This window comes from Canis lupus, chromosome 8, assembly GCF_048164855.1.
Source record: "Canis lupus baileyi chromosome 8, mCanLup2.hap1, whole genome shotgun sequence".
NCBI lineage: Eukaryota > Metazoa > Chordata > Mammalia > Carnivora > Canidae > Canis > Canis lupus.
In genome coordinates, this window is record NC_132845.1 from 58,857,493 (window position 1) to 58,884,708 (window position 27,216).

Genomic DNA, 27,216 nt, shown 5'->3' on the forward strand with positions numbered 1-27,216 from the left:
TCAAAATTAAAAACTTTTGGACACCATCAACAGAGTTAAAAGACAACTCACAAAATGGGAGAAAATACTTGCATATTAGATATCTGATAAAGTATAATATCCAGAATATATAAGGAACTCCCACAACTCAATCACAGAAAAACAAACAACTCAATTCAAAAATGGGCAAAGGACTTGAATAGACATTGCTCCAAAGAAGATATATGGAATAGCCAAAAAGCACATGAAAGGATGATCCATATTACCAGTCCTTCGGGAAATGCCAATCAAAACCACAGTGAGGCACCCTATCACACACATCACACATTATCAAAACATAAAATAACAAATCTTGGTGAAGATGTAGAAAAATTGGCACCCTCTTGCATCATATACGTAAAATGGTACAGTTGCGATGGACAGTATGATAGGTCTACGGACAATTAAACATCTGGTCATCATGTGATCCAGCAATTCCACTTCTGGGTATCCACCCAGTACAGCTGAGTGCAGGAGCTTGAGATAATATTTGTACACCCATGTTCACACCAGCATTATTCACATCAGCCAAAATGTAAAAACAATCCAAATGTCCATCCACAAATAGGTTAACAAAATGTGGTAGCCAAATTCTTAAAGACAGGAATCAGAACGGTGGTTGCCAGGGTCCAGAGGGATGAGGGAGTGGGGAGTTAGTGTTTAATGGGGGCAGAGTTTCAGTTTAGAAAGATGACAAGGCTCTCCGGAGGGGGATGGTGGTGATGGATGCAGGTGAGTATGAACATACTTAAGCCACTGCACTATATGCTTTTTTTTTTTGCACTATATGCTTATAAAAATGGTTCAAATGGTAAATTTTAGGTTATATATATTTTACCACAATAAAAAAACTGAGAACTTCTGTTCACCAAAAAGACATCCGTGAAAAGGTAAGCCTCAGAGTGAGAAAAGGAATTTGAAATACCTATAGGCAACAAAGGATTAAAATATGTAAAAAACTTTTTTGAAATGTCTATAAATCACTAAGAAAAAGACAATCTAATAGAAACACAAGCAGGAGAAGCAAACAGGCACTGCAAGGGAAAATCCACATAGGCATAAACGTCAGAAGATACTCAACCCCATTAGCAATCAGAGAAGTGCAAAGTGAAAAGCACAGTGAGATACCACTTCTCATCCATCAGGTTGGAAATATGTTAATATCCGGTAACGCTAAATATTATCAAGGAGAAAGCAATGGGAATTCTCATACCCTACTAGTGGTGGTGTAAACTGGTACCCCCACTTTGGAAATTGAGATGGTTTGGCTTAGTAAAACTGCAGATAATACAAAGTGGACAGAGCAACCCCATGTTGAGGTCAACACTGGAGCGATGAGTCTCACACGGGAGTGGCTGCTCAGAAGGCTTGTCACAGAGACGGCTGGCCCCAGACCCAGAGTTTCTCATTTGGAGGGGGGCATGGTGGGGCCTTCTCACAAGCTGCTAGGCACTGATGCCATCCATCTGGGCCCCACACTTGAAGAACCAATAGCAATATTCATAATAAAAATACAAAGTAACCCATATATCCATTAAGTGTAGAATGAACACAAAAGAAGGTAGAGTCAAAATGGAATATTACATAGCAATGAAAATGCACAGACTACAGCTATGATTGCTATCGACTGAATGTTTGTTTCTCCTCAAATTCATATGTTGGCATTCTAACTCCAGGTGTGTTGGTATTTTGAAGTGGGGCGTTTGGGAGGTGAATAGGTCATGAGGTTGGGATTAATGGCTTTGTAATCCCCCCAATCTCTCTAGCCCCTTTCATCATGTGAGAAGATAGCTGTCTATGAACCAGAGGCCATATGGTCTCTCTCACGACCACTTAATTTGGCCATTATAGCATGAGAGCTACACCTACATAAGAAAACGGCCGTCGCTGTGTTTCAATAAAACTTTATTTACAACAGCAAGCAATGGGCCATGCTTTGCCAAACCCTGCCTGGCAGTAATTACTCTCCTCTGTGGTCGGGAGTTAGTGCTCAGGAAAGGACACATGGGGCGGGGCGGGGGGGGGGCGGTGCAGCAGCGATCTCTTTCTCGACCTCAGTGAAAATAAAGTTTTTGCTTTACAGTATAGATTGTTAAGCTCTATATTTGTATTTTATGTATTTTTAATTGTTACTATACTTTTCAATTTTAAAAAGTTTCAATAAATAAATAAAAGATGAATAAAATGTAATATCTCCATACAACGAAAGATTATTTGGCAATCAAGAGAAATGAAGTACTGACACATGCTATGATGTGGATGAACCTTGCAAACATGATGCTCAGGGAGAGAAGCCAGACCCAAAAGTCCGCATATTATATGATTCCATTCATATGTGGACTGAATTGGCAAATTTACAGGGCCAGAAAGTGGATCACTGCTTGTCGAGACCTGTGGGCTCTGGAGGATTGAGGAGTGAAGGTTAAGGAAACAGGGTTTCTCTTTGGAGTGATGCAAATGTTCTGAAGTTGATAGTGGTGATGGTTGCACAACCCTGATATACTAAAAGTCACTGACCTGCACACTTTAAGAAGGCAAATCCCATGGTAAGTAATCATATCTCAACAAAGCTATTACCAACAAACAACAACAAAAACAAACACACACACACACAATTCTTTAACTAATGAATAAAATTGACAGTCTCTGTCCTCACCACCAGAGATGAGCCAGACAAGGACCCTGAGCGATGAGACCAACCAGACACCAGTTTTGGAGAAGCCACCTGTGCTCTCTCCCATCTGTAGAAGCACCCCATCACTGCCCCCCACATCAGGCCTTTCTCTGACTCTGGCAAATTGCATGCTGAAAATCAGAAGACTAAGGGCCACAAAGTCACAGAGTCACAGAGACTGTGGACAAGCAGAGGCCAGGGCATCCCTGCCCAGGACATGCTGGACTTTTTAAACTCAAAATGAGATTAGGGGAAAGCCTAAAGGAAGCAAAGCCTGTAGGTGTAGGAGTCGGGCTGGCTCTGGGAATCCATACCAGGGCTGTGGGAGCCAATTCCTGGGCAGCAAATTGGGGCGGGGGCTTCAGCCCTCTAGAACATTCCTTTTGAAAGGCCTTCTCTCTTGAGTTTGTAGTTCCTGGTGGCTTCGAGGCATGGATAGGGGTTTCAGGGGCTTGAAGCCCTCTGCTCTTCACACAGGCAAAAAGCAGCATATTTGGGGGAGGGGGGTTCTGTGTTACATCCCAGGCCTTCACAGAGCCTCCAGGGAGCCCAGCAGATGGTTGCAAATGAGAGGCCGCAGAAGTCAGCAGATGGGATGTGTGAGGAGCAGAGGGTGCTGGGAGCAGGAGCAGCCGTGGGTCCCCTCAGCTGCTACCTCCCTCTGCTCCACAGTCCCCGACAGCTGTGAGCCAGGGGGGCCGCCTGGCTGGCTCAGAACACACAGCAAAGCCAACCAAAGAACTTTCTGGGCCTGAGGAGCAGAAGAGGGGCCAGAGGCACCAGGCAGAGTAGAAAGACATGTGAAAAAGAGAGAGAGAGAGAGAGAGAGAGAAGAAAGACATGTGAAGTGTGGCAGAAACGGTATGGGACTGATGGATGCATCTCTTTGCTGTGTGACCTCAGGCAAATAGCTCAACTTCTCTGTTTCCTTGGATGTAAACCAGAAATCATAGCATCTACTCCAAAGGGCTGTTGAAAGAATTAAATGAAACAAGGGGTGTGGAAGTATCTAGCAGTGAATGGAATTCTGTGCACTATTCAATAACTTAGTTGAGTAGAAATCAATGTAAATTGAGTTACTTTCCAAGTGAGCTTTCTTGCAGGCTGGGCCAAACCGAGGATGGGAAAATACAAGAGAACATTCAAGCTGGCGTTGACTGCACCAGACCCTGCACCAACCCCTCATGTGGATTATTCCATTCTCAGAAGAACCTCACAAAGCAGATGCTATTATCTCCATTTTAGAGATTAAGAAAGTGAGCCATAAAGAGGATGAGCAGCAAGCCCGCCATTCCACAGCTAGTAAGGGAGAATCAGGATTTGAACCTGGAGCCCACGCACTGCATGAACACTGTACTCAGAAACTCTACATTTAAATCCCAGGTCTGGGCGGGAGAATCCTGGGTGGCTCAGTGGTTTAGCACCTGCCTTTGGCCCAGGGTTTGATCCTGGAGTCCTGGGATCGAGTCCCACATCAGACTCCTTACATGGAGCCTGCTTCTCCCTCTGCCTGTGTCTCTGCCTCTCTCTCTCTCTCTCTGTTTCTCTCATGAATAAATAAATAAAATCTTTAAAAAATAAAAAGAATAAATCCCAGGTCTGGGGTGCCTGGGTGGCTCAGTAGTTGAGTGCTTGCCTTTGGCTCGGGGTCCTGGGACCAAGTCCTACATCAGGTTCCCCACAGGGAGCCTGCTTCTCCTTCTGCCTATGTCTCTGCCTGTGTGTGTGTGTGTGTGTGTGTGTGTGTGTGTGTGTGTGTGTCTTTCATGAATAAATAAATAAATCTTTAAAAAATTATTAGGGATTTCAAAACAGGGGCGCCCAGGTGGCTCAGTCAGTTAAGCATCTGCCTTCGGCTCTGGTCGTGATCTTGGCGTCCTGGGATCAAGCCCTCAGTCTGCTTCTACCTCCCCCTCTGCCACTTCCCCTGCGGTTGCTCCCTCTCTCTGTGTGTCAAATAAATAAAAAAATTTTTTTTTAAATTTTTTCAAGACAGTGACACCGGAGCATAAAACCAAATGTAAATCCCTTCTGTGCATGGGACCCGTATGTGATTGTGTAGGTCACAAGCCCATGATGCTGGCCATGGTTCTCTATCTTGACAGGGGTCTGGGTTACACGCATGTACGCATTCCCTGAAACTCATTGAATCGTACATTTAAAACCTGTACAATTCACTGATCCTAAATTATACCAATGAAATTATATTGATTAAGACAAGGAAACACGACAAAATAAGGTCACAGATTCGCAGCTCATACCAGGCAGTGTGTGGTTCAACAATGAAATGTAGGTATAGATTGTATATTGAACGCTCTCCTCTTTTAACCCTGTCCATGTATCCCTGGCCCCCTCCTACAGTTGTACAGAATGTGCACTGCCCAATCCTATGCCATTCACATAGACCACAGTATGGATCATGACACCAGAGTTACACAGTGCGTAACCTGCACAACTGAATGTGGTGACCCTGATTTGCAGCTGTATGTCTAAACTTCATTTGAAGGAATCATCGTGTGTCTAAAGTTAAAGCTCTTTGCGAATGCAGGACCTGGGCCAAATAGAAGGGTCTTGTTGCAAATTCCATTCCCAGGACAGGTGCAGGAAGACAGGGACCATGGGAAGACTTCTCTGGGTTATGGAAAGGAGCCAGCATCCTTCAAATTCTGCAGACCCCGTGCAGCTCAGCAAGTCTTATTCCCCACCCACCCCCCACCCCCTACTGCTGAAACCCCTGCTCAGATAGGCAAAGGGCTGGATTGAAGTGTCCAAGCTAATTTCTCACACTAAAGTATGATAAGACCACAGAGTCATTTAGAAATTTAAATTACCACTGTTTACACTTAAGAGAGTCTTCTCACCGTGGAGAAACTGTTTCCAATTATGAAACATGAAAGCTGGTCACCGTTTGGGGTTAATATGACGCTCTCTGAGAGACTGAGCAGGCGAGACTACCCAGACACCTAATTACCTGGAAAGATAATCTTGAATAATTGGAATTAGAGCAACTAAAGCAATTACTAGATGTTGTGATCTCCAGGAGCAGTCTTCCACCAGGCATCGGGATTTAAACACCTTTCGTAAGGGACCGTAATTAGAGAAATCCAGAATTTCAGAACAGAAAGTGACAGAAACGGCACTTCAGAATGAGGGAGGTGACAGGGCCCTGGAGAAAATGATGCTGGAGGGTTGTGGGAGGGGTGGGTGGGAGAAGAAAGGAGTGGGGGAGGGTAGGCAGGATGCTGCTGGAAAGATCTCAGCCTGGAGGGTGAGCCTGACTCTCACCTAACCCTGCTGTGTGACCTTGAGCGAGGCACTTAACCTCTCTGGACTCCACCCTCCTTCTACTTTTCAGTCATTCAGTAAATGACTGTTGTGCATCTGCCACGTGGACTCTTCTGCACATGCCATTCATTCTACCAGGAATGACAGTCCCTGGGCCCCTTATGCACCAGGAGGAATGCCATTCGGCCTTCAGGACCCTCATCACGTGGCACCCCTCCGCACAGCCTGCCAGACTCTCATCATCCCCTTCTGCAGCCCTCTGGCCACCCACCTGGGTCCCAGATCCACAGATGTGACTGTCCTCCCCATCAGTCCCCCACTAGAAGGCTCCTCAAGAGCAGAAGCCGGTGTGACTCCCCTCAGTGGCCTGGCTCCTGGCACACAGCCTGGCACGGAGGGATGCCACCCACTGGCCTGAGGCAAGGTGGATACAGCCACTGCGGCCCATCCCTGGAAGCAAGGCTGCAGTCCTCTCTGCCTCCAGGACTTAAATGACAGTGAGTGAGGTGGCCTGTGTCATGAGATTATTGAGAACGGCCAGGAAGCGATCTCTTTCGATAGGATTCCAGAGCTCTGCTACCTAAACAAACGGACTAGGGCCATTCAGATGATTGATGACTCCCACCCTTGGCCAAAGGGCTGCAAGAATTATCTTGATATTGTCTGGGAGTGGCAGGTGAGAGGGAACAACGGACGTGTCAACCACTGGGGCTGGTCTCCTGCCTCTTTGTGTTCATCTCGGTCTCAGGGGATGAAAGAATCAGAGCTCTCGTTTTGTCAGGCCCCAGACGGCAGGTATGTTCCCCGGAACTTAGAAGCATGGAGCAGGTGTGACTGATGAGGTCTGGGGGCAAAGGGAGGACTTTGCAGAGACAGGACCTTTGGGCTGGCTCGTGTTGGGTTGACAGTGAGCTCCCAAGGCAGACAGAGGGGAAAGACCCCCTGGGCTTAACACACGGGCACAGGATGCGCCGGCCACCCGGTGTGCTGGGGTGCACGCTGACCAGCGTGGGGCTCCGACGTCAGATCCCAGGCGGCTGTGAAAGTTGGGTGTCCTCTCCCTTTCCCCTGCCCAGCGTGTTCTGATCTACGCATGTTTCGGTTCTATGACATAAATCAATAAAATGCACTAAATAAATTAAGTGAGCAGCAGAATTGTAAATCGATTTCAGGCGCAGAACAGAGAGGTTGAGGAAACCAACAAGAAACTATTATAGAAACCGAAGTGAGAAATGACTCAGGCAGGACTCAGGATTGTGGCCGTGGAGCCACCACATTGCTACACATCCCCGAAATATTAAACAAATGAAACCTACAAGCTTTGGAGATTGTTTCACAAAAGGCTGCCAGCTGGTGGCTGCCAGAAATCCCAGCTGGGAAACAGGGGCGGGGAGCGGGGGTGGCTAACACAGCTCAGCCCAGGGCGGGTCAGAGGAGACCACAGCCTCCCGAGTCAGATTCCAGGTTTCTAAACCCAGATGGGCCACCCAGGGTCTACAACATGGTCCCTGTTCCGTCCTTCCTTCCTTCATTCATTCAACAGACCTTTACTAAATGCTTACTGTGTGCCAACCCCATCTGCCTGGGGCACAGGAGCCACCAGAAGGACCAGACCCAGTGCCTGTCCTCAGGGAGTGTCCAGTGTGATGGAGAAGATGATTCCAATGCAGAGCAATGGGGTCCTAATAGGACCAGTCACCATGGATACCTCTAGGTTCAGGCTGGCTTTTCAGACTAGGTCCTATCTGGGGCGCCTGGGTGGCCCAGTCAGTTGAGCATCGGACTCTTGATTTCGGCTCAGGTTGTGACCTCAGGGCCATGAGATGGAGCCCTGTGTTGGATGTGGAGCCTGCCTAGGGTTCTCTCTCTCCCTCTCCCTCTGTTCCACCCCCTCCCTTGCTCACTCTCTCTCTCAATCGAAGGAGGAGAAGAAGAAGAAGAAGAAGAAGAAGAAGAAGAAGAAGAAGAAGAAGAAGAAGAAGAAGAAGAAGGGGAGGAGGAGAGGAGAAGAAAGAGGAGGAGGAGGAGAAGTAGAAGAGCAAGAGGAAGAAGAGGAGGAAGAAGGAGAAGAGGTCATGTCTTAGGTGGGTTTTGAAGGATAAATAGAAGTTTTCCAAGGCACACAAGGGATGGTAAAGGTAAGTAGGCAGAGGGAACAGCATATGCAAAGGCACAGAGGCATGAAAGACAATGGGGACCTTGAGGGAAGTGTACTTGAGTGGGAAGGCAGGGCTGGAGCCCAGGGTCAATGTCAGGGATGGTAGGAAGTGGAATAAAAAAGGCAGACTAGCTCCAGATGGATCACAAAGGGAGATGAACTCCATATTAAAATATCCTGGCATATATAAAGTTTGGGACCCAGGGAAGGGGTTCAGGCAGGATCCCGATACAATTGGATTTTCGCTTTAGGAGGATCATTTCGAATTCAGAAATGGGAAATTTTTGTTGCACTTTTTCTTAAAGTATCACATCCCGACAGCAAAAGTGCATCTACCGCAAGTATACAGCTTGATGAATTTTCATGAACGGAACACAGTCCACGTAACTAGCGGCCAGACCAAGAATCAGAACATCGCCAGCTGCCGGCGCCCTCTGCACGCCCCCCTCCAGTCTTCGTGGGCGACCACTGTCCTGACTTCTCACGGTGCAGACTCATTTTTGCCTGTTTTCCAGTTTTATATAAATGGAATCAGATAGGATGTGTTCTCTTGAAGCTGCCTTCCCTTGCTCAGACCTGTGCTGCCGTGAGCAGCTGAAGACTGTTCTCCCCGCTTGCTGAATCGTATTCCACCGTGAGTGCTGATGGGCACCGAGGAAGAGCAGACCGGCGGTTATCGGTTGCTGCTTGATGACGACTGTGAATCACGGGAGGCTCAATTAGCTCATTCATTCATTCGCTCATTCATTTTTCATTCATTTACAGGAGAGCACAGGCACCCCGTGAGGGAAAGCTCCAAACTGGGGTTTAGGAACTGGGGACATTCCGCACATCACACCTTGGACCAATCCTTACCGAGGCAGCCTGTTAATGATGTAAAGGCAGGAAAACCCAGACATCTTCAGGGACTCTCTGCAGAGATCTCGGGTGGCAAAATCTCGTCCCTCCTGCCTCTTCCATTGCAGGGTGGATTCTTTATTGCTCGGCTGGAGCCCTGCCAGGATGTCTGCTAACCATTTCCTTAGCTCTCTCCCACACCTGTAGGGCAGAGACTTCTGCCTCATTCATATTTGCACCCCCAATGCCTCGCCCAGAGCCTGCCATGTAGTGGGTACTCAGGAAATATCGGTCAGATTGGAAGGCATGTGTGAAAATGACTGGCATGCAGAGGCTGCCTGGTTGGTGTTTGGCAAGAGAAACCATCCAAACATTAAAGTCCCTCATGGAGAAATAAATAGGTCACTTTGGGAAGACAGTGACCAGGGGAGACCTTGACCAGCAAATCAGTGAGGCTCATGCACACATACGCACACATATGCACACATACACCCCGGAAATCCAGGTGAGCCGATTCCAGCACAACCAGGTGCCAGCCGTCCTTGAGGCCTGTGGTCAGTGTATTTCTTGCCTCATTGATGTTGGATGTAGCCGTGTGACTTTCTTTAGCCAATGGGATGACAGCAGACATGACGCAAGCAAAGGTCTAACATGTGTTTGTGCAGTTAGCTACCTTATTACTTCTTTTTTTTCTTAAGATTTTATTTATTTATCTGAGAGAGAGAGAAAGCACAGGTGGGAGGAGGGGCAGAGGCAGAGAGACAAGCAGACGGGCGGGGAGCCCAGTGTGGAGCTCAAACCCAAGACCCCAAGATCATGACCCAGGCTAAAGTCAGACACATAACCAAAGGAGCCACCCAGGTGCCCTGCCATCTTGCATGTCTGTCCCCTCTACCTGGCCTCCACAATGAACAAATGTGGAACAGACGTGAGTGAGCCCAGACTACATCCTGGGACCAACTCAATCCACAAACATGTGAGCAAAAAACAAAGGCTGAACGCCCCTGAGCTCCGGGATGGCTTGTTACCCAGCATTACGGTGGATGTTGCTGACTAGTACGCTAGGTTTGAAGACTACCCACTGGCCATGGGAGGGGAATCTGGCCATAGGGAGGGGAATCTTGCCCCAGCAAATAAGAGACTGAGATTTTGAGAGACAAGGGAAGAGGAAGACAAGGCAGTGCGAGACGCATTTTCTCTGCATTCTCAATATCAAGTTCACAACCTACAGACACTGCTGTTTGTCTGCATTTGCCCATTTCATCTTTATAAATTGCTCGGGTATCTTTAATTCACCGTCCTCCGCCGCCTCCCAGAGCCTGCTGGGCAGAACTTTGTTCAAGTCTTATTCTACTATTCTGCGAGTGCAACTCCAGAGTGGGGCTGGGCCCCCAAGGCCCAGAGGTAAATAAGAAACCACGGCTATCCTCAGAGGGCCCCGGACCTGTGAAGGAGAAAGATGTGCATACGAGTGACTCATCTACTATGACACTGAAGTCCTGAGGTACAGTGAAGGCACAATCTGAGCGTCCATCTATAGGACTGCCTGCGTAAACAGTTCCTACGTGAGCACGTGATGGAAATTTATATAATTGTTCCAAAAGATGAAGATGGTTTTAGGTATTGATATGAAAAGCAATTTATGATTTTATATATATGTGTGTGTGTGTGCCTATCTATCTATCTATCTATCTATCATCTTCAAGGGCTAATAACCAAACCATTATTAGAGAATATCTAGCGTGTGGGTTCCTAAGAGATTTTCATTCCTCATTTTTGTATTTAAAGATTGTTACAATTTTTATAACGAGAGTGCATACTATTAAAATCCATGTTCATTTTTCTCCCATTCAATGGGTGTTGGGGAGCGCCTACAGAGCCAGGCTTTGCTCCTGGGTACCAGAGACAGGGTGAGTCACAAAGGAGACAAAATCCCTGCCCTCGTGGAGCTGACACTCTGTCAGGTAAGCACTGAATACGCTGTAGGCAGTAATAAGTGACGTGCAGGGGTGGAAATGGACTTGGCAGGAAACAGGGCTGTGATAAGAGGATGCTCAAGGAAGGCTTCCCTGTGGCTGTGACATTGGAACAGAAGCCTGCATGATGAGGAGGGACCAGCTGTGCAGAGAGCTGAGAGAACAGTTCTGGGAGCAGGGAACAACAAGTGCAAAGGTCCTGAGGCACACACGTGTTTGGCTGACCCAAGGAACAGGAAGGATCTGGGGGAGCTGGGAGTGTGGAGTGTGGTGAAGGAGGGGAGGGAAATTGCAAGAGATGAGATCCAGAAGTTCGGGGCCAGATCCCACAGACCTCACAGGCTGGGTGGGGTGAGCACGTTTGCTTTTTCTCTGAGCCAGTTGGAAGCCAAGGGAGGACTTTAAACAGGGATTCACATGAGATGACTTATGCTTTAAAAAGATCATTCTGGCACAAGTGAATCAAGGGGGCAAGAACTGAAGGAGGTAAGCAGTTAAGAGATTGTGGCAGGAATCCAGATGAAAAATGGATGTGGCTTAGGCTAGTATAAAACAAAAAGATATTTCCCATGTGAAGCACAAAACTACAATGGTCAGGCACAAACTAAGAAAAACGCGTGCCATGGTAAAAAGACAGATCACAGACAAATATTTTTCCAGGGGACAGGGTCGGGAAGCAAGAGGCAAGAGGATATTGGAAAAAATGGCAAAGAGGGAGTGCCGTTCGTGAAGGGTCTTGAAGCAGGACTGTGGTTTGCCAGGCAGAAGGTCAGGAAAAGAAGGGGAACACTAGTCTAAGAACACCCTAAGTTCAGCTCAGAGGTCTTGGTGAAGGAGAAGGGGAAGTATAGCCCAGCACACATCCTCACACGTGCATACACACACATGTGCATGCACATCCAGGGCTCTATGCACACACACACATGTGCATTCACACATCCATGCATCTATGCACATGTGCACACACATCCAGGTATCTGTGCACACACACATCCATGCATCTTTGCACGTGCACACACACATCCGTGCATGCTTGCACAGACACACACCATGGATCTCTGCATATGCACACACACCCATGCACAAACACATACGCATGCATCTATGCACATGTACACACTTTGATCTGTGCACCCATGTACAGGGCCCCACACTCACCAGCATGTAAGCATACACACAAGACACACGTGCACACATTCTCACAGCAGTACCTGCTCAGACATACACACACTGACTCCTGACCACACACTACACATACCACACACACACAAACACTTGCTCATTCACAGTGTCTTGGAGGCCTACTTTTTCAGCAGAAGAACCAGGCATTTACAAGCCAAACTGCTCAGGTTCAAACTCCAGGGTCCTAACTGTATGACCTCAGGCAAGTCAATTCACTCTTTGCCTCAGTTTCCTCACCTGTAAAATGAGGATTAAAATAAGCCGATGGATGTAAAGCTCTCAGAACAGCACCTGGCACACAATAAGCACTGCATAAAAGGCAGTTAGTGTGAGTGCCATGATTATTACCATATCTGGCAGATCAGAAGGTAAGTCACAGAGGGAGTGGGCGCAGGGACAGGAATGCAGGAGAAGAGTGTGCGTTGGGAGAGAACACACGTGGGCTCGAACACCAGCCCCAGATTCTCGGTGTGGCCTTGAACCACTCACTCCATCTCTGCAGCTCGGGGTTCTCATCTGAAACGGACAGCCGTGGTGAGAGGTGCGCAGAGGGATGGTCCCGTGAGCCCACCTGCCCGCAGGCATCTAGGGAGGGCCAGGCGGGGGGTGCTTGGGGAGAGGCCGCGGAGCTGCACGACAAACCCCACCGATCCCAGGGACAGCTGAAGTGCTCGGCAGGCAGCGAGTACGTGAAAATCGTCCTGCCACTTGGCGGCAAAGCCAGCCCACTCAGCCTTCTTATAAACATTTTTATATACACAGCCAGAAGGTCCTTGGCGGGGCGACCAAGCCCTGAAAGAAAAATCACGAGGCCAGTAAAACACAAAGATACAATCTTTCTGGGGCCCTCAGGCCTCATAAGAGAAGCAGGCATAAAGGTCAAATGCCTCGATGAGGTATGTGGACACACATGGACACACTCCACACAGGCTCACACGTGCACACACACACATATGTGTGCTTACCCAGGCACACAAGAGGAAGCACACTCACACAGGCACGCACGTGTACACACAGGAGATCCACGCACACCTACTCACGGGAGCACCTGCTCGGGCATGTGCACACTCACCCTCAACCCACTGTACACACGCATTGACATGTGCACACAGAGGCCATGCCTCCTGGATGCCAGATGTGAGGCACAGGTGGCCCTGCAGCTCCATGGCCTTGGGGGTTACTGGAGTTGGCCGAACACTGGCAAGGGGCCGCCTCCAGGTACAGGCTTGTAAGACGCAGGTTGACGGAGGGGTCTGAAGCATGGGCTCTGCCCTGCATGAGAAGTGACACGCGGGTTGGCTTCAAGTCTGTAAGGCTCAGATTCTGCATCTGGCAGTGGGGTGACTTTGTCAGCCGCTCCTCACAAAGTTGTGGGGGGCTTCTCAGTTAATGCAGCGCCTGGCACATGGGGACTGCCCAGTGCATATCCACCATGTAGGCTTTTTTTTTTTTTAAGATTTCATTTATTTATTCGTGAGAGACACACAGAGAGAGGCAGAGACACAGGCAGAGGGAGAAGCAGGCTCCATGCAGGGAGCCCGACATGGGACTCGATCCTGGGACCCCAGGATCATGCCCTGGGCTGAAGACAGACACTCAACCGCTGAGCCACCTGGGTGTCCCTCCACCATCTAGGTATTAGCAGCAGTATTCCTAAGGCTTCTTGACCTCAGTTTGGAAGCTGGGGCCCAGCTGCTCAGCTCGAAACTTCAGGGTGGCCTCCTGTGATAGCCAAGCAGGGCACGGTCGCTGGGAAGCCAGGTGAGGAGGTAGTGCCCCACCACTGCCGAAAGTCTGCTATTGGGGGAGGTGGCTGGGCCTCTTCCTGGGTCTGAGGGTCCCCAACTCACAAGCTGCCACTTGCCTGGAGCTCTCCAAGGGGACAGTGTCCGAGAGACAGAAACATCACTCGCCTCTGTGACACATAGCCCCCTTGCCAGTACCCCTTTTGCCAACATCTAGCCTTCAGGTCCCTGACCCTCCAGACACTGCAGGGCAGCCACAAGCCCAGCCCCACCAGCAGGGGACGTGACTGGCCCCAAGCCCTGGACTAAAGCATTTCTCTTGAGTCAGGCATGATGAAATCCCCCCTGTTGGGGCAGTATCTAGGACTGGACTTCTGCCTCAGTTTCCCCACCCCGAGGCCCAGAACCAGAGCCTTCTCCTAATCTCCAGGCTGTTTGAAGACATCAGCACACCTGCTCTCCTTGCACATCCTCCTCGGTGGCAGGGGGGAGGCAGGTTGAGGAGGCAGCCATGCCCTCATGTTCCTTTGGCAGCACATCCTCCAGAATCTGCTCTCTCACTCTCCCTTAATAATAAAACCCCAGCCTTAGCTGAGCACGTTGCCAGGTTGCCAGGATAACAATCTCATTTCCCAGCCTCCCTGTAGCTGAGTCTGGCCCTGGGATCAAATTCTGGCCGAGGCAACATGAGCAGGTACTGTGGGCAACTTCTAGAAACCTTGGAGTTGACACACAAGCTTGACCCTTTCTCCTTTGCCCCCCCTAAGCTGCTGCCTGGAAGGCAGGTGTGACAGCTGGAGCTCCAGCTGCCATCTTAGATTATGAAGACAAAAGCACAGAGATGATGGAGAAGGTCATCAAGGTCTGGATCCTGAGAACTTCATGGAGCAGAGCCACCTGGACTGCCTACTTTCAAACTTTTATAGAAGCAATGCGCATTTCTCCTCTGAAGTTGGCTACTTTGGACCACCATTCCCTACAGCTAAAGCTAATCCTACAGCCGTGCTCCCCCTACACGCGAGCTGCGGCCAGCCCCTGACCATTCTACTCTGAGCGTCGCTGAGGGTCAGCATCTCTGCTCTTGGGCCCCATGCACAGGGAGTGACAGACACAGGACAGCCTGTTTCCCGCCCCTGAGGACAAATCCTGCAGTTGGATGCAGCGCCCCCAACACTGGTCTAGCCTCACTCCGACATCCACACACCTATCCCACCTCCCCCCCAATCCTGGTGTGGACTGGGACATGGAAGCATTATGACTCTCGGGACTGTCCCACTTAGGGGAACGACAGGATGGGCCTCCACCTGCCTTTCTCCCCTTCCCAACCGCTCGAGAAACTTGAAGCTTTGCAGGATTATGGGTCTCTGGGGAGCCGTCACCCAGTGGTGCTGCTGGAGAAACCCTCACGGGGCTGCGGGAAGCCACCTGGGCAGGAAGTGTCTCTGAAGGGCGCTGGGCTTGCACACCTGAGCGGGGGCCACACTTACCCTTCTCCGATGCCGGGGCCAGGTCAATGAAACTGCGACATTTTTCACCTTCAAAAAGAAAAGAAGGGTTTCAGAATGTGAGAGGAAGTGATAGCTTCAGGCACCCCTCCCCTTCGCTGAGCCTTGTCACCGAGCAGGACGTGGGGCCCGAGTATCTCTATCCCTTATTCCCGGAAACCCAAGGAAACTGTGGGCAGCGAATCTGCAAACTCAGCCAAACAGCACCAGGGATGTCACCTCCGCTCTTACCCCCGATCCAACCTGCCCAAGCATGTGGCTCACACTTGCTCCAAGCCCTCGGTCCCCTTCCACAGCCCTCACCCCGTCCAGACCCAGCAGGATGAGGACAGCCCCTCGCTAGGCTCCCCAGGGGCCTCCACACTGCTGCTGCCGCCCGGGAGATGCTTTCAGGACACACAGCTCTGATCACGTCACACACGCACACAGGCACATATACTTCCGCTCAAACCCTCTGATGACTCCCTGAAGAATGATGCCCCAAGTTTCTTCACGGAGACCCCTGCACTCAGCCCTGACACTCCTCATGCCCCCTCCACCACGAAGCCTCACCCGTGCTGTTCCCACTGCTGGGGACACGCTTCCCCTCCCATGAGCTCTCACGGCCCCCTGGCCCTCTCTGACACCCAGTCACCTTATGGTTCCACTCTTCGTATGATTCTTAGGTGGATGACCCACAGGTTGTGAGCGCCATGAGGGTGTGCATCCCCAGCTCAGGAAGTGGCAACTCCATCCTCCCTCATGCTCAGGCCAAAACCTTGGCATCAACCTTGATTTCTCCCTTTGTCTCACACCTCCACATTCGATCTGTGGCTCTGGCGTGGCGGTGTATCTAGAATCCAATCACCTCTCACCCCCTCCGTTGCTCCAGCCACCATCTCCACTTAGATGATGGTGGTAGCCTCTGCCCGGGTCTCCCTGTTACTGCCCTTCTCCATACAGTGGCCAGCGGATCCTGTTATAACCTAGGATGGATTATTATGTCCTTCTCTGTTCAGAACACAGAATGAGAACCCAAGTCCTCCTCGTGACCCACAGGGTCATCACCTCCCTAACCTCATCTCCTACCAGCTTCCCCTTCACTCACTTGGCTCTGTCCACACTGATCTCCTTCCCGATCCTTAAATGTGCCAGGTATACCTCTGCCTCAGGTAGCATTTTTACCTCAGATAGTTGAATGGTTTACCCTTCCTCCTTTTTATCACCTTCCTCAAATGTTACCTTCTCAGGGGGACCTTCCCCAGCCAATTTTTAATATTCCAAAGGTCCCTGCCCTGACTGCCCAAGCTGTCTTCCTGCTGGACCCTTACCACCTAAAACAGGGTCTGGTACATATGAAGGCATAATACATATTTGCTGAAGGAGCATATGAATGAATAAACCAAAGAGTGACTGGACAAAGAGATGAGCAAATGAATGAATGAATGTCTTACACCCAAACTTTCAATCTTTAAGAAACTCTAAGTCTGTCTCTCCCAGGCCTCCTTGACGCTGGGCACCATGCTGACCAGGACACGGTGATGAGCAAGACGGCCCGGCCTCCAGGCCCTCTGTCACAAAGGCAGCACACACAGCAACCTGCCAGAGGGACAATGTTGCCCACAAATCCAGATGAGAACCAGAAGAGCTGGCCGTGCCGGGCTCACAGCCCACAGAGCAACAATCAGATGGGCCAGATGCTGCCCCCTTCAGATGGAGGACAGGCCCTGGAGTCTGCCACAGTCCCCGCCGCTCCCCGCTGTTTTCCCTCTAGCCTCCCCTGAAGCCACCCAGCCAGTCCCTGGGACACTAGGTCGGAAGACCTTTAGGGTCAGCTTGCAACCCCTGGCTTAAGGATTTTACTGCTAATCCCAGCAAGGATATAGATTTCATGTCAAAATGGAACCAATGTGAGTTGGGCGGGGGGCGGGGGGGTGGAAAGGATCTGGAAGCTTTCAGCATTCTCAATTCATGTGTCTGCTTGAAGCTTCCTAAGTTCTTCTCTAAGAAGCTCCCTGGAAGCCCCCTTGGGATCCTGAGTGTCCTTCCAGCCCCATACAAATGCAAATCAGACAAGAGGAATGTTGGCAGATGAGGCTGAGAAGGAAGGCAAGGGCCAGATCACAAAGGGTCTTGAGTGCCAAGCTAAGGAGTAGACTCCTGTCTTGTTTACATCATCCCATCCAAAGAATCATGAGGCCACAGGTGGCTGGATGGTGCTCCTGTGGCTTCCTCCCCGGGGCTCTATGCTGAGACACAGGACCCTTACCTCCCTTCATGGATCAAGAAAACAAGGCCCAGGGCCACTGCATGACCACCTGGGACCACACAGCAAGTCAGAGGTACCAAGATTAGAACCCACTGAAAGAGATGTTTGCTGACAGCCAAGAACTGGAAAGCAGGATAAAAAAAAATAAGAATCAGTAGTATGCTAGAATGGATATATTTGAATGAATTGTTTCTAAGTTTCTTTACTGTTATATTGTTTTCTCAAAATCTGGAGAGAGAAAACATTAATGGTCAAATTCAGACCAACACCCAGGGCCATGTTCAGACCTTGTGGATCCTAGGCACTTTGACCTATTGGGGTCCTTCCTAAATTAAAAAAAATTGAATTAAAAATTACATTTTACAATTGCGTTGGCTAAAAACAAATATATTAACACTACATATTAAGATTTCTCTTCACCTAAAAGCTTATCTTTTTCTTCCAATTTTTTAAAAGATTTTATTTATTTATTCATGAGAGACACAGGGAGAGAGGCAGAGACAAGGCAGAGGGAGAAGCAGGCTCTCTTCAGGGAGCCTGATGTGGGACTCGATCCCAGCTCATCATGCCCTGAGCTGAAGGCAAGCGCTCAACCACTGAGCCACCCAGGTGCCCTTTTTTTTTTAAAAGAATTAAAAGAATTAAAACTTGTGTATACATCCATGAAAGCATCGTGAGTCCTTGGCTCTGTGCCGCTGGATGAGAGGGAGAAGCGGCCCTACAGCTCCGGGTCTCCCAGCTCCCCCATTATTGTCTTCCCACCACCACTGGGCTCCCGATGATAGGTAAAGTTGATGTGCTAAGCATTTTGCCTTCTCTTCTTCAACAGTTTTGCTGAGATATGATTCACATGCCATACGATTCACCAACGTAAAGCTGACAGTTTAAAGGTTTATTGTATATTCTTAGTATATTCACAAGACTGCGTGACCATCACCACAATCAATTTTAGAACGCATTCGTTACCCCCCAAAAAGAAACGCCATACCTATTACCAGTCAGCCCCATTTCCCCCAATCCTCCCAGCACTGGGTAACCCCTGATCTATTTTTCTTCTCTATAGATTTGCCTATTCTGGTTATTTCACACAAATGGAATCATACAATACGTGATCCTTTGTGTCTGGCTTCTTTCCCTTAGCATAATGTTTTCAAGGTTCATCTATGTTGTGGCATGAATCAGTACTTTGTTCCTTTTTTAAGGCTGAATAATGTTCCATGGTACAGCTACATCACATTATGTTTATCTTCATCAGTTAATGGATTTCGGGTTTGTTTCCACTTTTTTGGCTATTGATGAACTTTCATGTAACAAGATTTTGTGGGGACAAGTTTTCATTTCTCTTAGGTCTATACCTAGGAGTGGAAATGCTGGGTCATGTGGAAGTTCTATTGACCCTTATTGGGAACTATGAGACTCTTTTCCAAAGTAGACATGGTGTTTTACATTCCCACTAGCTATGTGTCTATATATAAGGGTTCCAATTTCTCCACATCTTTGTCACCACTTGTTATTGTATCTTTTTTGTATATATCATAGGCATCCTTCCAGGTGGGAAGTGGTACCTCAGTGCAGTTTTGATTTGTACATCCCCAGTGACTAGTAATGTTAAGCATCTTTCCATGTGCTTCTTGGCCATTTGCATGTCATCTTTGGAGAAATTCAGATCCTTTGCCCATTTTTAATTGGATTATTTTGTCATTTTATTATTGAGTTCTAAGAGTGCTTTATATATTCTGCATACATATACCTTATCGGATATCCAACTTGCAAAAATTTTGTCCCATTCTGTGAATAGTCATTCCGCTCTCTTGATGGTGTCCTTTGAAGCACAAGAGTTTTAAATTTCGATGAAGCCCAATTTATCTATTTCTCTTTTGTTGCTTTTCCTTTTGTGTCATAGCTCAGAAGGCTTTGCCTGACTCAACATCATGAAGATTTAGTCTTATTCTTTTATTATTTTAACTCTTACCTTTAGGTTTATCATCTATTTGATGTTGACTTATGTGCATGGTGTACAAAAAGTGTCCAACTCTATTCTTTTGCACGTGGATATCCAGTTGTCTCAGCCCATTTGTTGAAAGGCTATTCTTTCCCCCATTGAATTGTCCTGGCACCCTTGTCAAAAAATAACTGACTATAAATGGGAGGGTTTATTATGTTCTCTCAGTTCTATTCCATTGATCTATCTATATACCTATCCTTATACTGGTACTACACTGTTTTTTATTTGAAATTGAATGAGTCCTCCAACTTTGTGTTTCATTTTTAAGATGATTTTGGCTAATCTGGGTCCTTTGAATTTCCATATAAATTTTATTTTTTTTAAAGATTCACTTATTTATTGGTGGGGCAGAGGCAGAGGGAGACAGAGAGAAAATGTCCAGCAGACTCCTTGCTGAGTGCAGAGTCCAATGTGGGGCTCAATCCCATGACCCTGAGATCATGGCCTGAGCTGAAATCAAGAGTCAGACACTTAACTGATTGAGCCACCCAGGCACCCCTCCATATAGATTTTAGAATCAACTTGTCAATTTCTGGGAGGGGGGAGGGGGAATGCCAGTTGGATTTTTTTTTTAAGATTTTTATTTCTTGATAATCTCTATACCCAACATGGGCTTGAATTTACAACCCAGAGATCGAGTCATGTACTCTACTAATTGAGCCAGCCAGGCACCTCATCGTTAGAATTTTAATAGGGATTGCACTGAGTCTGTAGATCAATTTAGGGGAATATTGCCGCCTTAATAATATTAAGTCTTCCAGCCCATGAACATGGAATGTCTGTCCATTTATTTATATATTTATATCTTCTTTAATTTCTTCTAATAATGTTCTGTAGTTTATGGAATATAAATAGGTCTTGCACTTATTTTGTTAGATTTATTCTTAAGAATTTTATTCTTTTCGGTTATTGTACATAGAATTGTTTTCTTAATTTCATTTTCAGTTTGTTCATTGCTAGGGTATAAAAATATGATTATTTTTGTATACTGACCTTGTGCTCTGCAATCTTGCTAAATTCGCTTATAAGTTCTAGTAGTTTTCAGTAGATTCTCAGGATTTACTATATACAAGATCATGCCATCCACAAATAGAGGTAGTTTTACTTCTTCCTTTCCAATCTTGATGCCTTTTATTTCTTTTTCTTGTCTAATTGCTCTAGCTAAAATCTCCAGCATAATGTTGAATAGAAGTGGCAAGAGCAAACGTCCTTGTCTTGTTCCTGATCTTAAGGAGAAAAGCACTCATTCTTATACCATTAAGTATGATGTTTGCTGCAGGATTTTCATAGATAATCTTTATCAGGTTGAAGACATTCCTCCTATTCCTGGTTTGTTGAGTGGTTTTATCATAAAAGTGTGTTTGCCTTCTCTTTAATCTCATAATAACCTGCAATGATGTAGCTCTGAGAATCCCCATTTAGAGACAAGCAAGCTGAGGCTCTGAGCTTTCAATGACTTGCCCAAGACCACACAGCCAGTAATGATGGAGCAGGACTCAGTCCAAGTCTATAGACTCCAAACTCCATGCCCTAAAGTTTTTCCAGCTATGTACTCAGTTTCCATGTAAGAATTTCCTACTGCAGCCAGCCATTCCCACTGTGTAGAGCTTCCAGATCCTGAAAGGAATCCCCCAAGAACATATCCCCCCCATGCAGACAGGGAAAATCCACCAGGGGCCAAATAAAATGGCTCTCGCATTTCTATTTCTGCTACATGGACAAGACCAAATGGATGATGTTTGAACAGAGATGGTCAAACTTGGCCCACACTGTCTATTCAGGACAATGCTGAAGTTTAAGAAAAAATCATAGTAATGACATAAGGAAGACTGGCTATTTTGATGGTCAGCAAGTCTATTACTTGATATCCAAACACAGAGAGGAGTTTTTTTCTCCAAACCCCTATTCTTCATGATAAAAATTAGCTAACCGTTTGTGTGAAAGATATCAAACTGTACCAAATTGTCTTATTGCTTTTAGAAGTAGCCTTTAAAACATCTTTGTCAATTATCCTTAAGTTGATATGTTTAACTAAGGGATTTAATTGGGGTATAAAATTAAAGACAAGAGCACTTTATCTCTTTAGACTGAGGCTTGTCAATTAGATCATGGAGCTGTGGCATGTTACTGCCACCTGATGGCAGCGTACCTTCTGTGAACTGTGGACCGTGAAAGCTGGGAAGAATCCTAGAGGTCATCCAATTTAAGTGGCTCTCAGCCCTGGGAACCCCATGCCCTACCCACAGAGACCCTGATTTAATTGATCGGTGTGGGGCCTAAACTTCAGGGAGGTTTTAAAAACTCCCTGATTCCAACACGCAGCTAGGCTGAGATTCACATCCCAATCTGATGGTTTTTTTTAAAGAATTTATTGATTTATTCATGAGAGATACAGAGAGAGGCGGAGACACAGGCAGAGGGAGAAGCAGGCCCCATACAGGGAGCCCGATGCGGGACTCAATCCCCGGAATGTGGGATCACGCCCTGAGCTGAAGGCAGACGCTCACCCCCTGAGCCACCCAGGCGTCCCTCCAATCTGGTTCATTAAAAAAAAACTATTTTCAACATTAGAAAAACAGTAAGTTATCTTTAGTGACAGCTCATGTTATCAAAATGGACATGCCTTCAAACAGCACTATCTGGGAAGTAGGATAGCAGAGTGGCCAAGAGTCTGAGTTCTGGGATCAGCAGAGCTGGGTTCAAATCCTGACCCTGTCATTTCCTTCCACATGAGTCCCCAGTCTTTCTGTGCCTTGATTCCTTGACTGTTTCATGGGTATGGCACCTGTGGGAGCGTTGTAAAGTCCTGATACGGCCACAGAGCTTAGACATGGTGCCTAGCACAGAGTGGGTGCTTAGGAAATGGGTGGCCGTCCATTTGGCCATTGGTGTCTGCTGTCCAATGGAGAGGAGAGCAGACTGATGTACGGTGGTGGGTGGAGGAAGGGAGTGGGGCTCAGAGCAGGGGCCCTAGACCCACCTGGGTTCAGCTTAACTCCATCACTTACTAGATGTATGACTCCACATTAACCTTCTGGTGCCTCAGTTTCCCTATCTATAAAGTGAAAGCCACCAATGCTAGTGTTTCTAAGTACTGATAACAGGGTGGATCAGTAGGGGTTGGTGCCAACCACCAGGTGTACAGCGAGGACAGCTCAGTGAGCAGGAGACCACACTGCCAAGTGGCATCTGCGGGAATGTATAGTTCCCTTATGAGCCCGTGCCCAGGATGTGGCCCTGCACTGCCCATTATCTCCACCAAACCCATGGGCATTGTTTAGTAATTGCCTCATTTTTGCCCCTTGAAGATGCTCTTTCTCCCATTGCTACCTCCACTGATTCCCTTTGGCTCACAGTGAGTTACTAAAAATTGAGAAGGCGAAAGAGAGCATCTCCTCCCCAGGAAGGAGAGTCCCCTAAAGACCCACTGTGTTCCCAGAGGCTCACTGGAGCCAGCTCAATGCTCACCCTAGTTTCCCACAAGGAAGACTATCTTGTTCACCAACCACCTACCCTCACCCCCAAAAAGATGTCTCCCTGCTCTGAATTTCCAGCATTTTATCACAGTATCTTTCATTATATTGTCTCATTCTCCCTCAGGCACAGCTTGGCCCCTCTGGCTTGAACTCCTTTGGGGCTGTACACGGCAGATCTCCCCACCAGCAGGTGGAAGCTAGAACATTATGTTACCCAAGATCCAGGATCCAGTGACCCAAGGAGAGCCCAGAGTGAACACTATGCTAAGAACCTGGCCGGCATCACAACTGAATGAGGTCACTATCCATCCCCATTTTACAGATGAGGAAGTCAAGCTCATGTAGGCAAAGGGACCTCCTCAAGGTCACACAGCCAAGAAGTAGCAGAATCAAGATGGGGGCTCAGGTCCATGTCTTTCTAAAACTCTTTCCATCATTCAAAGGATTGGCTTGTCCAGAATAAGACACAGGGGCACCTGGTGGCTTAGTTGGCTATGTGTCTGCCTTTGGCTCAGGTCATGATGCTAGGGTCCTGGGATCGAGCCCCACAGTGGACTACCTGCTCAGCTGGGGTTTGCTTCTCCCTCTGCCTCTGCCTTTCCCCAAGCTCAAGCTCTCTCTCACCCTCTCTCTCTCTCTCTCTCTCAAATAAAAATAAAATCTTTTAAAAAAAAAAGAAAAAAAGAAGTAGGACAGAGACTCAGGACATTTCACAGCCACATGAGATTTTTGGGCTCAGGTAAATCAACAGTGTCTCCGAAATGTCCTTTTAAAACATTTTATTATGAGAAATTCCCATCTTGTACAAAACCAGAGAGACTAGTGCAAGGAGCCCTACGTTCCCCCATCCCCAGCTTGGAAACTGTCACGTCACGGCCAGTCTTGTTTCTTTACCCCGTAGCCCCCACCATATAGAGTTATCTTGAAACAAATCCCAGAAGTTGTGTCTAAATGTCTTTTTGAAGGGTTTGCTCCCTTGCTCAGAAAAGACAAATGGAAGATCGTTTCTTCCCAGACCCTGTGACATCACCTTAGAGAGCTGGTGGCTTTTTGCAGCGAGGGAATAAAACACATAACCCAAGAGGGCCCGACCTGCCCTCCTTGCTGGCTGCAGAATTCTGACCCCCTGTCTGCAGGGACCCCGCTGAGCTAAGAGCAGGGATGGGGGAACCTCGGAAATCTCCCTGGGCACAGCAGCTTGAGCTTCGTCAGCCGGCACTTCGAGCCTGCACCAAGGAGAGCACCTGGCACGCGTCCCCGGCAGAAACGAGGCTTCCAGGAATCCGCCCTGGACACAACCGGCCAGGTCACAGCTGCCTCGGCTCAGGCTCACCACTCAGGCCTGAAGCCAGGGATCTCACCCGTGGTCCCTCCTCCAGGCCCAGTTTACTTGAGAAAAAGGCTGGTGTGTGGTGACGACGAGCAGAGCCAAGTGCACCAGGGTGCAGGGAGGCCAGCAGGGTGTGCTCCCTGGTGAGAGCTCTCCTGGTGAGAAGCTCGGGCTCTGACTTCATAGAGATGGGAGTTCAAATCCCAGCTCTGCCATCTGCTAACTGTGGAGGACTGGGGGGGAACGATGGGTTTTGTTTGGTTGTTTTTTGTTTTGTTTTGTTTTTGCCAGTAAAGGGTGATCATTCCCACCTTATGGGGTTGCTCGAGGGCCAAACGAGGTAAAACAAGACATCACCACTTAGGATTTAAACCAGGCAACACAGGGCACCGGGGTGGCTCAGTGGTTAAGCGTCTGTCCTTCAGCTCAGGGTATGATCCGGGGGTCCTGGGATCGAGCCCTGTGTTGGGTACCCAGGCCTGCTTCTCCCTCTGCCTGTCTCTGCCTCTCTCTGCCTCTCTGTTTCTCATGAATAAATAAATAAAATCTTTAAAAAATAAAAAATAAACCAGGCAACATCTGCAGGAGGGCCAGCACGATATGCTGATACCCACACTCCCACTGTCACTCATCAGAGTTCTCAAGGCTCCGTCCTTGAAAAAGGTGCTCTTCAGAGGCAAATGGAGGTGTCTGGGCTCAGAAGCCATAAGACATGAGTTCAAATCCCTCCTCTGCCTCTTCTTAGCCACATGATCTCAGAGAGTGACTTTATCTTTTGGATCCTTTTCCTCCCTCACCTGCCAAATGGAAGTCATCGGGTACCTGCCTTCTAGGTTCACAAAAAGGAGAACAGGGGAGTGCATGAAACCGTCCTTTGCTTGGCTTTGTAAATAAGAGTCATTTTTGATTTTTGCTTCCTTCCCTGGATTCTAAGTTAAAGACACATTGCAGTCTTCCAGAAGAGAGTTGGGAAGTCTTCCCAAGCCAGAAGCAGGAAGCCATAACGATGCAACCTCACCCTGAGCAGGTGGAGGAAACCTGGCAGGGGTGCAGGCAGCATCCAGGGAGGTGGCCAGAAGCAGATGCCCAAGGCTGGCAGAAGGTCTGTGGAACACGGAGGGTCGGCCAAGTTGCCCTTGGCATGAACACACAGGAGTCCAGGTCTGGCTGGCAGCGGGAAGATGGGCAGCAAGTGGAAGGGGCACTGGGGAGACCAGCGTCCTTGGCTGGGTCCCCGGATCCCAGGTCTGAGGACCGTGACTTAATTCCATACCCCACCAGATGGTGTAATTGAGGTTTCTGTGGCGTGCAGGGTGGGGAGCAGCATCGGGGCGACCGTGGTGAGGCACTGGTGTCACACTGGTGAGGCACTGGTGTCACACAAAGCCAGCCGACAAATATTTGCTAACATATATTGTGCACATACTCTGTACCAGGCCCAGAGGGTTTTACAAACTCCCATCCCTGTTTTACTGATGGAGAAACTGAGGCACAGGAAGGCCGAGTAACTTGTCTAAGCTCATTCAGCCAGTGGTAGAGCCAGGACTCAAACTGGGATGGCTCAGTGGAGCCTTGGCATTTGGCCACGACCGCCTCCTAGCGGAATAAGCAGTTTCTAGAAAACTCCATTCTTCCTAAGGTAGGTCCCAGATGCCCTCCCAAGAGGACTCCACATGTGGCAGGAGAAACCAGCAGCCATGAGGATGCGACCGCATTTCCAGATGCCCAGCCAACAGGACCCAAACGGGGTTGCTTCTTGTTTGGTTCTGAGACCGAGATTCCAGGGGACCCCACCTCCTGGCAGATGCCTAACTAGTTTTTCTCTACAGTAGGTGCTTTCAACTAGCTAGGAGGGCAGAGAAGAACTGGTCCTGGCCCCCAACCACCATGGCCGATGGGAAATAATTTTAATTGTTTGGCAAGGGCAAAAGTTCACACACCTTTGCTGGCTGGATTCAAGGAATTCAGCTCCAAGATCAGAGAATAAAGAAAAATGCCAGCAGATCTTGTGCGAAGCTTCTCCTCTCACTATCCAGGCTGGCAGCAGAGCCTTGGCAAGCACTTCCTTGGAATTCTCCAGAGGCCTCTGCCAGTTCAACTGACAGGGCAGCAGATGGTACACACTTATCTGCTGATGATATTTTGATTTATTTATCTCTTACAGATGGTACCATGCCTTGATTTCTGGCAGGAGTCCAAAATGTGGGTCAACTTTCTGGGCATAATCATTTCTCCAAGTGGATAAAATACTGGAGACTGAAATCCTGCCTGGCATCATGACCTCATCACCACAGTCTCCAGACATGCCTTGCTTGGGCATTTTAGGCACTGTGGGTAAACCGTAGGGAAAAGATTGTTCTAAAGAATTTTATAGCTGGAAGAACCTAAATGCTTATTTTAAATTAATACCATAGTGGTTAAATGTAAGAGTTCTGAATTCACAGAGTCTTGAGCCAAAGTCCCAGCTCTGCCACTTACAAGCTCCATGACCCAGCCTAGACACTCTGGGTTTTAGTTTCCTCATCTGTAAAATGGGTATGATCGTCATCGTTACTACATAACGTGTGACAGAAACAGCTGGCTATTACCGAAAAATTGTGCTACTCCTGTAGTGTGGGTCATTGCTAGGAAAGTGCCACCCAGCCAGGCACGATCTTTTCCAGCAGTCCTGCATCCTGGTGGGATCATGGGACTGGTTCTGCCTGTAAAGTGTGAGTAGTGCCTGGCTGGAGAGGGCTTTTATGAAGTGGACACGCCTTCTCTTTCCTCTGTCACCT

The 27,216-nt window shown here is 48.1% G+C and overlaps 1 protein-coding gene across 3 annotated transcripts in view; it reads right to left on the reverse strand.

Annotated features, from left to right (window-relative positions):
- The window catches only part of GSG1L (GSG1 like), a 202,157-nt gene that overhangs the window by 115,972 nt on the left and 58,969 nt on the right, over positions 1-27,216 (reverse strand). For all 3 annotated transcript variants that reach the window (XM_072836277.1, XM_072836276.1, XM_072836275.1), the window contains exon 2: positions 15,363-15,410. In XM_072836277.1, coding sequence (XP_072692378.1) covers positions 15,363-15,410 — 48 coding nt within the window. The remainder of the gene's footprint in view (positions 1-15,362; positions 15,411-27,216) is intronic.